This window comes from Ipomoea nil, unplaced genomic scaffold (genome assembly GCF_001879475.1).
Source record: "Ipomoea nil cultivar Tokyo-kokei standard unplaced genomic scaffold, Asagao_1.1 scaffold0317, whole genome shotgun sequence".
Taxonomy (NCBI): Eukaryota; Viridiplantae; Streptophyta; class Magnoliopsida; order Solanales; family Convolvulaceae; genus Ipomoea; species Ipomoea nil.
Window position 1 is genome coordinate 1,019,949 of NW_017616745.1, and position 13,211 is coordinate 1,033,159.

At 35.6% G+C, this 13,211-nt stretch overlaps 2 protein-coding genes and 1 non-coding gene across 3 annotated transcripts; 1 reads left to right on the forward strand and 2 right to left on the reverse strand.

The window, feature by feature from the left end:
• Window positions 1-200: 200 nt before the first annotated feature.
• TRNAS-UGA lies at window positions 201-282 on the reverse strand. The gene has a single exon. It is a non-coding gene; the product is annotated as a tRNA-Ser (tRNA).
• Window positions 283-3,518: 3,236 nt separating this feature from the next.
• LOC109168075 (ras-related protein YPT3) lies at window positions 3,519-7,145 on the forward strand. Its single transcript, XM_019317132.1, has 2 exons — window positions 3,519-3,925; window positions 6,364-7,145. Exons 1-2 carry the CDS (start codon window positions 3,705-3,707, stop codon window positions 6,800-6,802), a joined length of 660 nt encoding a protein of 219 aa, XP_019172677.1. The 5' UTR covers window positions 3,519-3,704; the 3' UTR covers window positions 6,803-7,145.
• Window positions 7,146-8,930: 1,785 nt separating this feature from the next.
• On the reverse strand, window positions 8,931-12,863 carry LOC109168069 (probable WRKY transcription factor 69). Its single transcript, XM_019317125.1, has 3 exons — window positions 12,441-12,863; window positions 12,171-12,314; window positions 8,931-9,689 (listed from the first exon to the last, which is right to left on the reverse strand). Exons 1-3 carry the CDS (start codon window positions 12,569-12,571, stop codon window positions 9,179-9,181), a joined length of 786 nt encoding a protein of 261 aa, XP_019172670.1. The 5' UTR covers window positions 12,572-12,863; the 3' UTR covers window positions 8,931-9,178.
• Window positions 12,864-13,211: the final 348 nt, after the last annotated feature.

Here is a 13,211-nt window from a genome sequence, read left to right on the forward strand (position 1 = left end):
GTGTTAGATTGAATTATTTGTAAATTAAAAAATGAAAATAAAATTAAGAATCTTGGTGTCAGTGATAGATGATTGGTTGTCTACGTTAGAACAAGACAAACATGCCGGAATCTATTACCGGAGTATTTTGTCGGATAAAATTCAGGTTTTTTTTTTCCTGAAAATACTACATCATTCAAATAAGTGGAATAACATGTGATCGTCGACAACAGGGTTCGAACCTGCGCGGGCATAGCCCAACAGATTTCAAGTCTGTCTCCTTAACCACTCGGACATATCGACACTATTCATATCAAATTCAATTATTCAAATAATTTAGTCGAATCTAATTAAAATTGCTTTACAAAATCAAATAATTTAGTTGAATCTAATTCAAATTGCTTTACAAAATCAACTAAGCCACAGTTAATCCTAAATTTAATTTGTATTTGATATATATGAAATGAAAAGCAAAAAAAAAAAAAAAAAAAAAAGAAGAAGTTATAATACTGATGTGTAGTAAAAATGAGTGATGGTGAGTGTACGAGTGTGTTATGTCGTCCTCAAGGGATTGAGGGATATGGCACGCAATATGCAATCACAAACAACTAGGCACTAGCATAAGAAAAATCAACAAGAAGCTAAGCAAATTATAACGAGGTTGAAGCTACGGTAACTAAACAAAATAACAAAAACATATATGAACAAGAGGTAACACAAAATAAAGAAATAGGACTCAAGCTAGGGAGTATTATCGTCTAGATGCTTCAACAACATATGGTATTAAGGGAAATCACACAACCAAGGGATAGAGGAGATGCACGTAGGAATCCTACTCTATACGTCACTCACGTGAGCAAATTATCAAGGATTAGAACAAGAAATTGTCCCACTCTCGTGGTGAATCAACTCCAAGTTCTTCAAGAACACAAAGCATCAAAAGCCCCCAACTTCCCCTATTTTCATAGGAAAAATCGAGTTTATGCAAGGAGTGGCTTGGAATCTTAACCAAACTCTCATTGAGGCCAAGAATCCTCCAAAACATGCCAGTGAATGTTGTACACCAAGCATTAACAATATACAAACACAAATCCTTCATAAACTCAAGAACCCTAGGTTAGAGTTCTTCCCCTTTTTGCAATAATCACAAATCATGCATCAAGATAGAAAATACAACCCAAACTCAAGTCCATAAACTAACTACTCATGATTAAGTAGCATAAAGAACACAAAAACACAAGTGTAAAGCATAAACATTGCAAGATAAAGAAATAAAAGGGGAAAAGAAGATTATCTATCGAAATGATGGTAGAATCTTGAAATCCAAGTGTAGATCCTTCAATACAAGCTTGAAATATGATAAAGAACCTAAATCTACACCTAATCTAACACTAAAATACGAAAGGAAAGAGTAGAAAACAGTTAGGGTACGAATGAGGTTCAAAATCGAGTAAAAATGAGTGAAAAAAACAGCTAAAAAGGAGCAGAGGCGGGGGGCCCGACGCGTCGAGCATTTACAGACTGCAAAACGCGACCTCACTGCTAAATCTCGGCGCGTCGAGAATTTTCTCGACGCGACGAGTTCTACTCTGCAACAGAACTTCAGTTTGTAGGCTGATTTTGACCCTTTTTTCTTAAGAATTAGGATTTGATGTTTTAATGAAAGTTGTAGCCCTTTGAGTCTTCTTTCAAATGGCGCAAGAATCACTTCATTTGGACATTCCTAGGTCGAGATATGGTCAAATTACCAAACAGTAGTCAGTTTTGGGCGAAATCTGTAAGTTTGGAACTTCAACTTCAAGGATGATTTTGGTCACTGTGTCTTCCTTTTTAGGCTTTGATGTCTGAATATGAGTTGTAGCCCTTTGAGTCTTCTTTCCAATGGGACATGAATCACGTAATTTGGATATTTGTAGCTCGAGATATGGTCCACGTGCAGGTCGGGAATTGCAATTGCATGATCGCTTGCTTCTCTTTTGCTTTGGTTTGCCCAAATGACCAAGACCATTGAAAACACCACCCTAGATTCCTTTGGAAGTGTTGCATCCATCTCCATATATAGCTTCATATTTGGCTCTCATTGACTCCAAATTCATCCAAAATGCCTCAAAAGCACACAATTGTCTGCAATTCTACAATTTATGCATCAAAAGATATAAACAAAGGAATTAAGATACTTATTTGCATAAAATCAAAGTGTTTGTCACTCAAAATATGTCTATACAAAGGGTAAACATATGGACATAAATGCACTTATCAAATACCATTTTTAAAATTTTTAATTTAATAAGAAAACCAAGTTATTAATTTATTTAAATAATCAATGTAGTTGTTGGTTTTATTGAAATTGGACGAACATAAACTCAAAAGGGTCAAATAAACAATATGTACACTACGACTTTTATCGTAAAAATAAGTATATGGAAAAAAAAAAACAATGTTATGATATGCTTGATGCTTCATTCAAAGTATCAATGTGGTTGAAAGATGCAAATATGTCCATCTATCTTGCCTTTTTGGGAATTTTATATGATTTCATGCATTTAATTACAAATCATGGCTAATATAATAATCAATGTTTAATAACTTATTTAGTAGCTAAAGTAATGATAAAACATGCATTTACAATGATTATATTAAATATGGGTAACACTCATCAATATAATATTCAATTTCTTTGGTCAATGATGATCGATCTTAAACGATAAATTGTATTATTCCAAATTTCATTTTCAAAGGATTTTGGTACTAGCTATCTGCCCAAGGACATGGGTTGAGAACTTGACATCTGTTATCTGGCTGAGAACTTGATGTCTGTCATATGGTTATCTTCCTCGACCCTAAGATCATCTCCATTCATGCAATTCACTCACTTGCAATCCTATTTGACAATATTTTTTTTTTTTTAAAAAAGATCGATTTATTTGTTGTTCGCATATTGCAATTCTGACGGTTAGAATTGTTCAAATTATTCAATTTGCAGTTAGAATTGCGAATGTGACTTTTGTCCTTTTATATATTATTATTATAATATTATAATTATAATTATAATTTATTTTATTGATAAAAGACATAATTTGTTATAAGATTGTGATAGTGGGATATTTTTGAAATATGAGACCAAGAAATTATATAAATAAAGAGTGAATAGTATATAATTACAAATTTAGTCATATAACATATTGAAAGTGAGAGAACATTACATGAATAAAAATAGCCTAACAAATAATATTTATTTGGTCTTATTCCAATTATAAACCGTTCAAAGATAACTCAATTTTTTACTCATGCAATTTACTGTATTACATTGTAGGCTCAATCTCATGATCTCTCGTATGAAAATGTCACTATATGTCATTTGAGCACAATGTGCTTTACAGGTTAATTAATATGGAATATTTCAATATCTTTACTTTTAATGTCATGATATATCTTCTAAAAATAGACCATTTTTTTTACTTACTTTATATGACCCACCCCCCCACCCCCACCCACCTCGAAATCTACAAGGGTATTTGAGTGAATTCATGTTCCGGTTCGAGTTTAAGCGGTTTCCAAGAATCTAGCCCAATTCCAGTCTCCAGACACAACCTAGTCGGCCAGTCCACCATTTCTCCGCTCATTCAACCATATCTTGAAACACACACATCAAAATCAAAATCAAAATCAAAATCAAACTGGAAAATATCCTCCACTACTTAGCTACAAGAACATAGAGTGAAAAGATGGCGGGTTACAGAGCAGATGATGAGTATGATTTCCTGTTCAAGCTGGTCCTGATCGGAGACTCCGGCGTCGGAAAATCCAATCTTCTGTCGAGGTTCACCAAGAACGAGTTCAATCTCGAGTCCAAGTCCACTATTGGGGTTGAGTTTGCCACCAAGAGCCTCACCATCGGTGCCAAAGTCATCAAAGCTCAGATTTGGGACACTGCTGGCCAAGAAAGGTGATGCGCCTTTTCACCTTCTCTCTTCCACTCCACTCACTGTGATCCAATATCTCTTGTTTTTTGGTGCTTTTCTTTGTTTATGGCTTATTGGGTTGTGTTTGTGTTGCATAAAGTTCCTATCTTTATCTTTATTTACTTATTTTCCTGTGACTGGGGATTGGAACTTAGTGGAATAGCGGTTGTGGTTCCTATCTTTGTCTTGATTTTCTTTTGCTTTGTGGATTTGATGGTGGCTATATGGCATGCTTATTGAGGGGTTCTGTAATTTTTCATAAAAAAAGAATTAATTTTGTATGAGGGAGCTTATAGGAGTTTGTTATTATGCTAATAAAGGTGAGTTTATGTTTGAAAGGTGTTTAACTTGTTATTTAATTTTCAAATTAAAACATAGTTTATTTGGGTTTGAATGTTTCTGTATGATGCTAGCTGAACTTGAGCTTTTTGAAAAGCCTCTTCTTCAAGAAGCCTCAACTTTGGTTCTTTTCTATACAGAAGCTTGTTTTTTCCCCTCCTACCTAGACTTAAAGCATATATAAATCTTTAGATGACGTTTGGTTGGAAGGAAGGAATTAGGGGGGAAAAGAATTGTAATTCGGTGAGAAAAGAATAAGGTGGGAATAAAGTTGGAATTCGAATTACATTGTTTGGTAGGGAGGTATAGAATTATTCGGAGGGGGAAGAGAAGAAGTGGTATAAAGACTAAAATGTCCTTGTGTAACAATAATACAAATAATAATCAAGGGTAAAAAAGTCTTTTTCTTCATTTTTCCCTTTCCTTTCCCCCTTGAATTGCAATTCCCTCGAACCAAACACTGTAATTCGGGTGGTCAAAGAATTATGTTGTAATTGAATTGCAATTACATCCAACCAAACACTGTAATTCGGGTGGTTCGGTTTCTACTTTTTGGAGTAATATGCCCCAAAATAAGCTTGCAAAAGCCGAGAAACCAGCACCAAGACTTTAGGCGAGTTGAGTTGAGTAACAATTGCTGAAAGCCTCTTATTCAAGAAGCCTCAACTTTGGTTCTTTTCTATAGAGAAGCTTGTTTTTTCCCCTCCTACCTAGACTTCAAGTATATATAAATCTTTAGTGTTTGGTTCGGTTTCTACTTTTTGGAGTAGATATGCCCCAAAATAAGCTGGTCAAAGCCGAGAAACCAGCGCAAAGACTTTAGCCGAGTTGAGTTGAGTAACAATTGCCACTTGTGGATTCTGTCTTCTATAGGGTCCTTGCAAGTGACTTGGTCGGTTTAATCTGATCCAATGGCATTGGGTTTAATTGAATCACATAACTTGTGTTACATTGAAAGTTAAACTTAATTGCTTTGAGCTACAATTTAGGTGAAATGGACTAGCATAAAAATTTCGGGTATTGTACTTTGTAGATCCTTTCTAGTCCTATTTTAGCGTAACATTGGATAAATGGTGAGATAAGTCCTATCTGATGACTATTAGGCCAACTATGCCTGTTTGGCAGTGAGGTAATATAGCTTGTGTAATGAGACATTTCTCGTCAGGGATGTAGCGTTGCAGAACAATCCGTACTAAAGATTTGCAGCGTGGGTTAATCTGTTTAATTGTGAGTGCACCTAAGCGACTTCCTTCTCGAGAGTTATTAGGTTTCGTGCAAGTATAGATGAGAAGAACTAAGCCGGAAGCATTTCAACTGATTTCACTTAAGAGCAAATACCAATTTTGGTCCCACGAGTATTAGCAAAATGACAGTTTTGGTTCACATGTTAATTCCTACCAATTTTTATCCACCACTATTGTTTTAGTAACAATTTTCATCCACGACTATTATTTTAGTGCCAAAATTCATCGCGCTAATCACCCTCCATTTAATACATGCCGAAATCTAAAAATTTTAAGGTTATTTTAGTCCTTTTCAACTTAAGATTCCAATTTGAGCATGAATAAAAGGATTTAAGCCCTAAGATCGATCTCAATTTGCAGTTCTTCTCCCATCCTACATTAATTTGAGGAGGAGAACTGCGAATTGGGATAGATGTTAGGGCTTAAATCCCTTCATTCATGCTCAAATTGGAATCTTAATTCGAAAAGGATGAAATTACCCTTAATAATTTCATATTTCAGCATGTCTTGAACGAAGGGATGACTAACGTGATAATTTTGGCACTAAAGTCTAAAACAATAGTCTTGTATGAAAATTGGTACTGAAACAATAGACGTGGATGAAAATTGGTATGAATTAAACATATAGACCAAAACTGTCATTTTGCTAATTCTCGTGAGACTAAAATTGGTATTTGCACTTTCACTTAACTAATTCAAACCTCTGGATTCCTCCCAAGATTTAAGTCACTGCTCAGTCATGTATGGCTTTGTCACTGGTTTTCCTCTGCTTCCCCAACATAAATGATTATGCTGAGCTCTAACCATCACGAACGTCTTAATTTCTTCCTCTATTGCAGGTATCGAGCCATAACGAGTGCATACTACCGAGGAGCGGTTGGTGCATTACTTGTATACGATGTGACTAGGCACGTTACATTCGAGAACGTGTCGAGATGGCTGAAGGAGCTGAGGGACCACACCGACCCTAACATCGTAGTAATGCTCATAGGCAACAAGTCCGATCTTCGACATCTTGTGGCGGTTCCAACCGAGGAAGGCAAGAATTTTGCGGAGAGGGAGGCTCTCTACTTCATGGAAACTTCGGCACTGGAAGCAACCAACGTAGAAAACGCGTTCACTGAAGTCCTCACTCAAATCCATCACATCGTGGTCAAGAAGGCAGTCGAAGGTGGCGACGAAGGCGCCACTTCTTCATCTGCTCCGCCCAAAGGAGAGACCATTAACATAAAAAACGACGGGTCTACTTGGAAAAGAATCGGGTGCTGTTCAAGCTAGGGTTCAAGATTCAAGACATCAAGACTGAACTTTTATTGTACATCACCATTAAATCAAGATTTTCAACCTTTTTCTCTCTTCTTTCATTATCATCACTTAGGTTTCTGTTTTGGGAATTTCTGGATATGCAAGGCTGAGAACTTGCAAAGCAGTTCTCTCTTGGAAACTGAACTTCAATATATGTGAGCCCATATGAACAGGGAAGTTGAAGTCCGACAGACAAGTTTAGTTGTGTGTCCCATTGTCTGTTTCAGAAACTAAGGCAATTCAGAGATGTTTTCCATTACTTTTGTTAAGATTGTAAATCATTGGTAACAGCACCGACAATGATTTGGTTGAGGCAGATAGGTACTAAGCAGGTGGGAGTTATTATTATGTGGAACCTATGGATTCTTTCTTGGATGGGATAGGTCCTTTCTCGTCACGCATGGACTTGCCCCTCTTTAAAGTAGTCCTTTTCTACCCCTTTGGATTGAGTTTGTTGGATAGAACTTTCTTAGTATAATTTACTGTCTTTTTGGTATAGTTAAAGTGTTACTTCGTATTACATAAGAGTAGAGTTTAATTCTTGGATACTCTTGTTTTTGTTGTAGCCGTCGCCTATTGGTAAAATAAAAAATGAAAATAAAAATAATAAACAAAAAAAGGAAAAACATCTACCAAAAACAAGTACTCAATATTAGTTAAGGGTATTTTTGTTTAAAAATAATTTTTAAGGGAAAAGGGTCAAATATATAGATCCTTGAACATTATACGAAAGTGCAATTAGGCCCTCAATTTTAAAAAAGTTTAATTAAACACAAATTTATCATTTTGGTGCATCCAGGTTCAATAACCAATCACCAACCTATAATATCTGGTAATTAAATTTCAGATGATTAAAACAATTGTTAGCGATTAGTAACGACCGCTGACGATCGGTAACAGTGGCCTTCTTCCTTAATCAAAAAAGGCAACCAGCGTCGCTTTCTTCAACTGAGTTAGAAAGCGACCAAGCGTTACCTCATTTTCCAGGAAGAAGCTAAGGCGACTAGTCGCCTTCTTCAACTAAGGATGTCGCCTTCTTGGAGAAAGAGGTGACCAACTCGACCGTTTTTGATTGTCGGTGGTTTTTTTTTTTTTTTTTTTTTTTTTTTTTTTTCAGATTACCATCTAGGATGGCGATCAACAACCTGTGATGGCGGTTAAAGATGGAATAGTTACCGATAATCTGTTGATTACCGACTAAGTAGACTTATTTGATTGATTTTATGAAGTTGAAGTACTTAATTGCACCTTTTTAAAGTTGAAGAACTTAATAACACTTTTGTATAAAGTTGCAGAATGTATTTGACCCTTTTCTCAATTTTTAAATAAGTATTAGGTTTCGTTAGTTGTGCTTTATAATTGTACAATATACTTATTGTGTTATATTTTCTTAATTTTAGTTATCATTTTGAAATGTTGTTTATTATGAGATTCTTTGATTTTTTTATATTAGTCTCTCATTATCCAATTATACAATATGTATGTATATATTGTTGAGTTTTGACTCAAGATTTTAGTGACAAATACACTCTAATGATAAGGATAAAAATGGGAGAAGGAAACATTCCTACATCAAGAGAAAGTCTATATGCTATTGGTAAATTTATCAAGATGCCTTGATCCTCCAATAACTACCACTTTCAGAGCCTTCTAAGAGCATGCTTATACTCAATGATGGACTTTGACTCCTTTATCATGCCAATTAGGGCTTTTTAATTTGTTAGATTACGATGACACCCTCATACTCTATCTTTTCTGTGCACTGTCATTATGTATTATGTATTGGAGCTTACTTTCAACTCATGTTACATCATCTTCATTATATCATACGTTTCTACAATCAAATTTGTCTTATAAACCCGTGCAAACCTTAGTTATATAGGATTGTGGATGGCCTTGGAAGCTAAGTGATGTTTTAGCCTCTTTTCCGTTTAAGATCCTCAAGTGCCCATAAGGAATATAGGCAGCGCCCCTTTAACAAAATTTAATTTTTACTTTCATAATTATTGTGATATTGACCTATTCTATCATCACTTTCTAATTTGTAAAAGTTTAATTCCCCACAACTTTGTTGAAAATGACACTTCGCACATAGCATTGATTAGTTTTCAAAGAAAAGCATTGCAAGTATTATTTTTTTCTTTTTTTCCATTTTTTTTTTCAAATATTACAAAATCTTTACAAAAATAAAAATAAAATAAAATAAAATAAAAAAGAGAAAAATGTCCACTAAGAGTTAAAATCTCTCCGCATAATGTGGCGCAACAGGGGGGCCACGTGGCAGAATTTTATTCTTCGCCGTGGAAATCTGACTCCCTAAACAATGTCCCATGTTACTGTTCCCCAATCTTATCCGGTGCCGGCAAAGCACGGCGTTTCCACTCTACACCGCCGGAACACCACCGAACACTCCGGCAGCTCGCCCAGATCGCCGAACAACGACTGGTCCTCTTCCCTAATAGGCAACGTGAGCGCCACGTCGGTGTCGTGACAAACCGTGGGCCCCGCCGCAAACGCCGCGCTCTCCATAAAACAGCAGGACCCCACGTCGGAGAACCACCCCATCTCGCCGGCGGCGAGCTCCGGGAAGCTGTTGTTCTCCGGGTCCGGGTCGGCGAAGATGGCCAGCTCCGGCTTGGGCGAGCCGGGGTGATCCGCGGCGGAATCAGTAGGCGTCGTGGCGGCGGAAGTGGTGGTGGTAGCGGCGGCGGCGGCGGCGTAATGGTGGTGGGTTTTGGTGGGGAGAGGGTGGTTGTGGTCAGAGGAGTAGGTGATGAGGAGCATGGTGGGGTCCAGGCGGCTACGTTCAACTTGTTTCCTAGCTGGACATCCTTTTGAGCTGCTACATCGATAATATCCCCTGCATGCAACACATGCATTCACTATTATTTCTTTTATTTTAATTAAATTATTTAATCACTTTTTATACCAAAAAACAAATAATTATCTAATAAAAAAGTAACATAAAAAGATGTACTATTAAATAAATGTTTTTTTAATGATTTTATCTGATAAATTTGTGACAAAATCAATCTGCCTATAATTTTCGATCAGATGCTCTGTCGGGCCGAAGCATAAAGAATCTTTGGAGTTCAGGATTTTATATATAGAAATGATATAAATAGAAGTCAATTTTATTTTGATTTTCAAATAATTTATCTTTCTTGGGATATTAATTAAGAGACAAATGTTGGTCCCATGATGTTTGGAATGGTCTTGTTTTGAGCAGCCATCACACTAGTAGGAGTCATTTTAGAGACTTGACAACCACAAGCTTCATAATAATTAGTTTTTTCCATTCTAAACACTCCAAATGTCACTTTACTTTCACAAAGTTGTGGCACATTTTTTTCCCTATAATATAATTTAGGTATCTAATAATCACGTTAGACTTGAATAACTTAAAAGTTAAGTTACTGTTTTCGATATAAATTATTGTATTTATAAAGTTTGAATTTGATGGAAAACTAGACTCCTTTAATTTAAAACAAAAATAGTTGGCACTATGTGACACGGTAAAAGATATAGTGATCTGCACACAAATCGATATCATAACAAAAAAAAAAAAAAGACTTTAATAATCAGTTCACATAGACAACTCGAGATCATAACAAATAATGACTTTGGTAATTATTTCACTCGTTTTCTTACTATTTCAAAGATATTCAACACTTTTTTTCTAATTTAAACTTAAAATATCCAAAAATAAAAAATAATATGTTGTCGCACTTAATCCTTAAATAAACATGCTATAATGGAATTGTGATTGTGATAACCACTATGTTATAATATCAAATTATCATTCAAATATATAATGGCTAGCATTCTCCTCCATCTCTAAGATAGCCTCTATTTCTCCTTTGATGAAATAGCGTCCATTCACCTAACTATATATGAACTACCCGTATAAGCTTTAATTTTCTTCTTGTCGAATATAGGCTGTTAGGGTTTTTTATTTCGACCATTAAAATTGTGAATCTTTTATTTTCTTTTGGACCAAGGTATGGCCATGTGTATTTGAAGTATTTGAGATAATAATATAATTTACTATTACCAAAAAAAAAAAAAAAAAGATAGCCCAAGTTTTGGTATCAACAAAGTCTCACAAATTTGGTCCCAATTGAAAAAAAAAGGGACAAAAATGTAGATACAATTATGAAATTTAATTGTCTATCCAATCTTGTGAACAAGCATGCCCTCATGTCACTCCAAAAGGATATCAAAGAACAAGATTTAGCCACTAATTAATAAGACACAAAATGACAATTATCTGACTCAAAAATTTCTACCATATTACATCTTATGACATCATATTATAGTTCAAAAGTGACATAAAAATAAAATAATGCTACACTACTATATTGATTTATATATAACGTATACCATACGCCATTATAGATTTTTTTTTTTTAATAATAAAACGACAAAAGATTTTAATATCACTTTCAGTCCCTCAATTTTTAATATTTACACTTTTAGTCATCAATTATCTATTTAACCACTTATACTCCCTCAACCTTTTATAAATCAACTATATTTAGTCTGAAATTCATGCCTTCATACAAAGAAGGGTGGAGTTTGGTGAAAGTGAGAGCATTTTAGATACTTTAACTCGAATTTGGTTAGTTTGTGTAAGGATCGATTCGAGAGAATAAAAACAGCTAAAGTAATAGTTGAAAATTAAAATTAGCTAGAAATACTGCAAAACACGGTGATATATTATATTATCCCAAATATAAAACTAAGGAGCGTGATTAACAATCTATTGTTGAGCGTGTGGAGTGATGAAAATGAATTCCAACTACCACACCCAATCAATGCACTTTGTCTTAGTCTCCATCCTCCACTAGATAAGAATCAGTCCCATTCTAATTAATTTACTAGCCCGGCGGCAACTACAAGAACATTATTAAACAACATTTTTGTCCAACCTAATTGTTTTTCATTAATTATTCCTATTCAATCCTCCTAATCCTATGGATTAACTACCCCTACTCCCCAACTCCTCCAACAACCCATAAGGATTAGGGTTTAACCAATTACCCAATGCAACCACTTCCCCTTTCTAAATTTGTGCAATTGAATCATTATACTGACAAACAATTCATAAAAACGAGAATTATTTTAATTAAGACAGTATATCGTATCATAAAAGATGAAGGAAGTAATGGTTGTTTTGCTGGACCGAACATATTGCCTGAGATGTTGGGTTTCTTGAGATGTTTTTCTTTTTAAATTTTGTCGTGTCAAGTAAAATTGATGACTAGTGGGACGATAAATTTCAGTATTTCATGTAGGGAAATTAAATTAAAGATGAAGTTGTTGGTCGGAATTAAATTACCTGGGATAAGGGGAGCCTTTAATGGGTTTTTGGCCGTACTTCCGCCACGACCAAGAATCCGGCGGAGGATAAACCTCCGATTTACTCCGTGATCCGTCGCCGTCGCCGGCCGGCATGGAAACCACCCTCTTCTGTGCGCCTCTCCTGTTACATAGACGACACAATTAATTAAGTTGATCAAAAAAAACCAAACATTTTTCTCATGTTAAATCAATCCCATAAACGTAGGAATGTTGTCGGAAAGAATTGAAGCTAAGCAAATTAAAAAACCTTTTCCTAGGAGACGGGGTGCTAACTTCCGCCGCTTCATCGCCGGACAACGGCGACTCAACACCATTCTCCGGCGGCGGCGTCCCGGCCGAGAGCTCTTCTTGCTTCTGGTGAAGCCTGGTCTCCATCATGATATAAAAACCCTACTGAAATATGAGCCAACTCACTCGCAAATTGTAACCCCGGGCCCTTATCTATCCTTTCATGGCGATAGAAGACGTAAAAGGGTGCCGGATCTAGCTTGCTGTATATGCTGCCGGAAAAAGTGGCGGAGAGGGTCGCCGGAGTGAGTTGCTGTGGGGTGGGGGAGTGGGGGGAGGTGGTGGAGTTTTGATGGCTTTTAGGTTTTAATATTGGAGTTGGACATGTTGACAGACTGGCAAAAATGCGTAGTTTATTATGGACGTGCGAGCAATTCACACAATAATGTCACATAATTTCTTTGGCACATTTATTATTATTATTATTATTATTTGATACTAACTCTGTTAGAATATAGTATCTGTTCAATTTACTGACAAAGAGTCAATGCTCCACTGAAGTTTGAACATCTGACCCTCATTTAAAAAAGTTACAGTCATGACGCTCAATCACAAGGTTTTTGACACTTTTATTTATTTTTGAGTCATAGACAGAAATTCATAGTAACTATTTAAGAATATAAATTGCGTAAAGTCTACATGCTCAAATTAAGAAGATCAATATACTGCTCTCGTTAAAAGTTGAATTCGTTAATCTTATAATTATCAAGTCAATCGTTTGACAAATTTG

Coding starts and splice junctions, on each gene's coding strand:
- LOC109168075 (XM_019317132.1), top strand. CDS start 3,705: ATGGCGGGTTACAGAGCAGATGATGAGTATGATTTCCTGTTCAAGCTG. Junction 3,926..6,363: donor GACACTGCTGGCCAAGAAAG/GTGATGCGCCTT, acceptor CCTCTATTGCAG/GTATCGAGCCATAACGAGTG.
- LOC109168069 (XM_019317125.1), bottom strand. CDS start 12,571: ATGATGGAGACCAGGCTTCACCAGAAGCAAGAAGAGCTCTCGGCCGGG. Junction 12,315..12,440: donor ACCCCGTCTCCTAGGAAAAG/GTTTTTTAATTT, acceptor TCTATGTAACAG/GAGAGGCGCACAGAAGAGGG. Junction 9,690..12,170: donor AAAGGCTCCCCTTATCCCAG/GTAATTTAATTC, acceptor TGTTGCATGCAG/GGGATATTATCGATGTAGCA.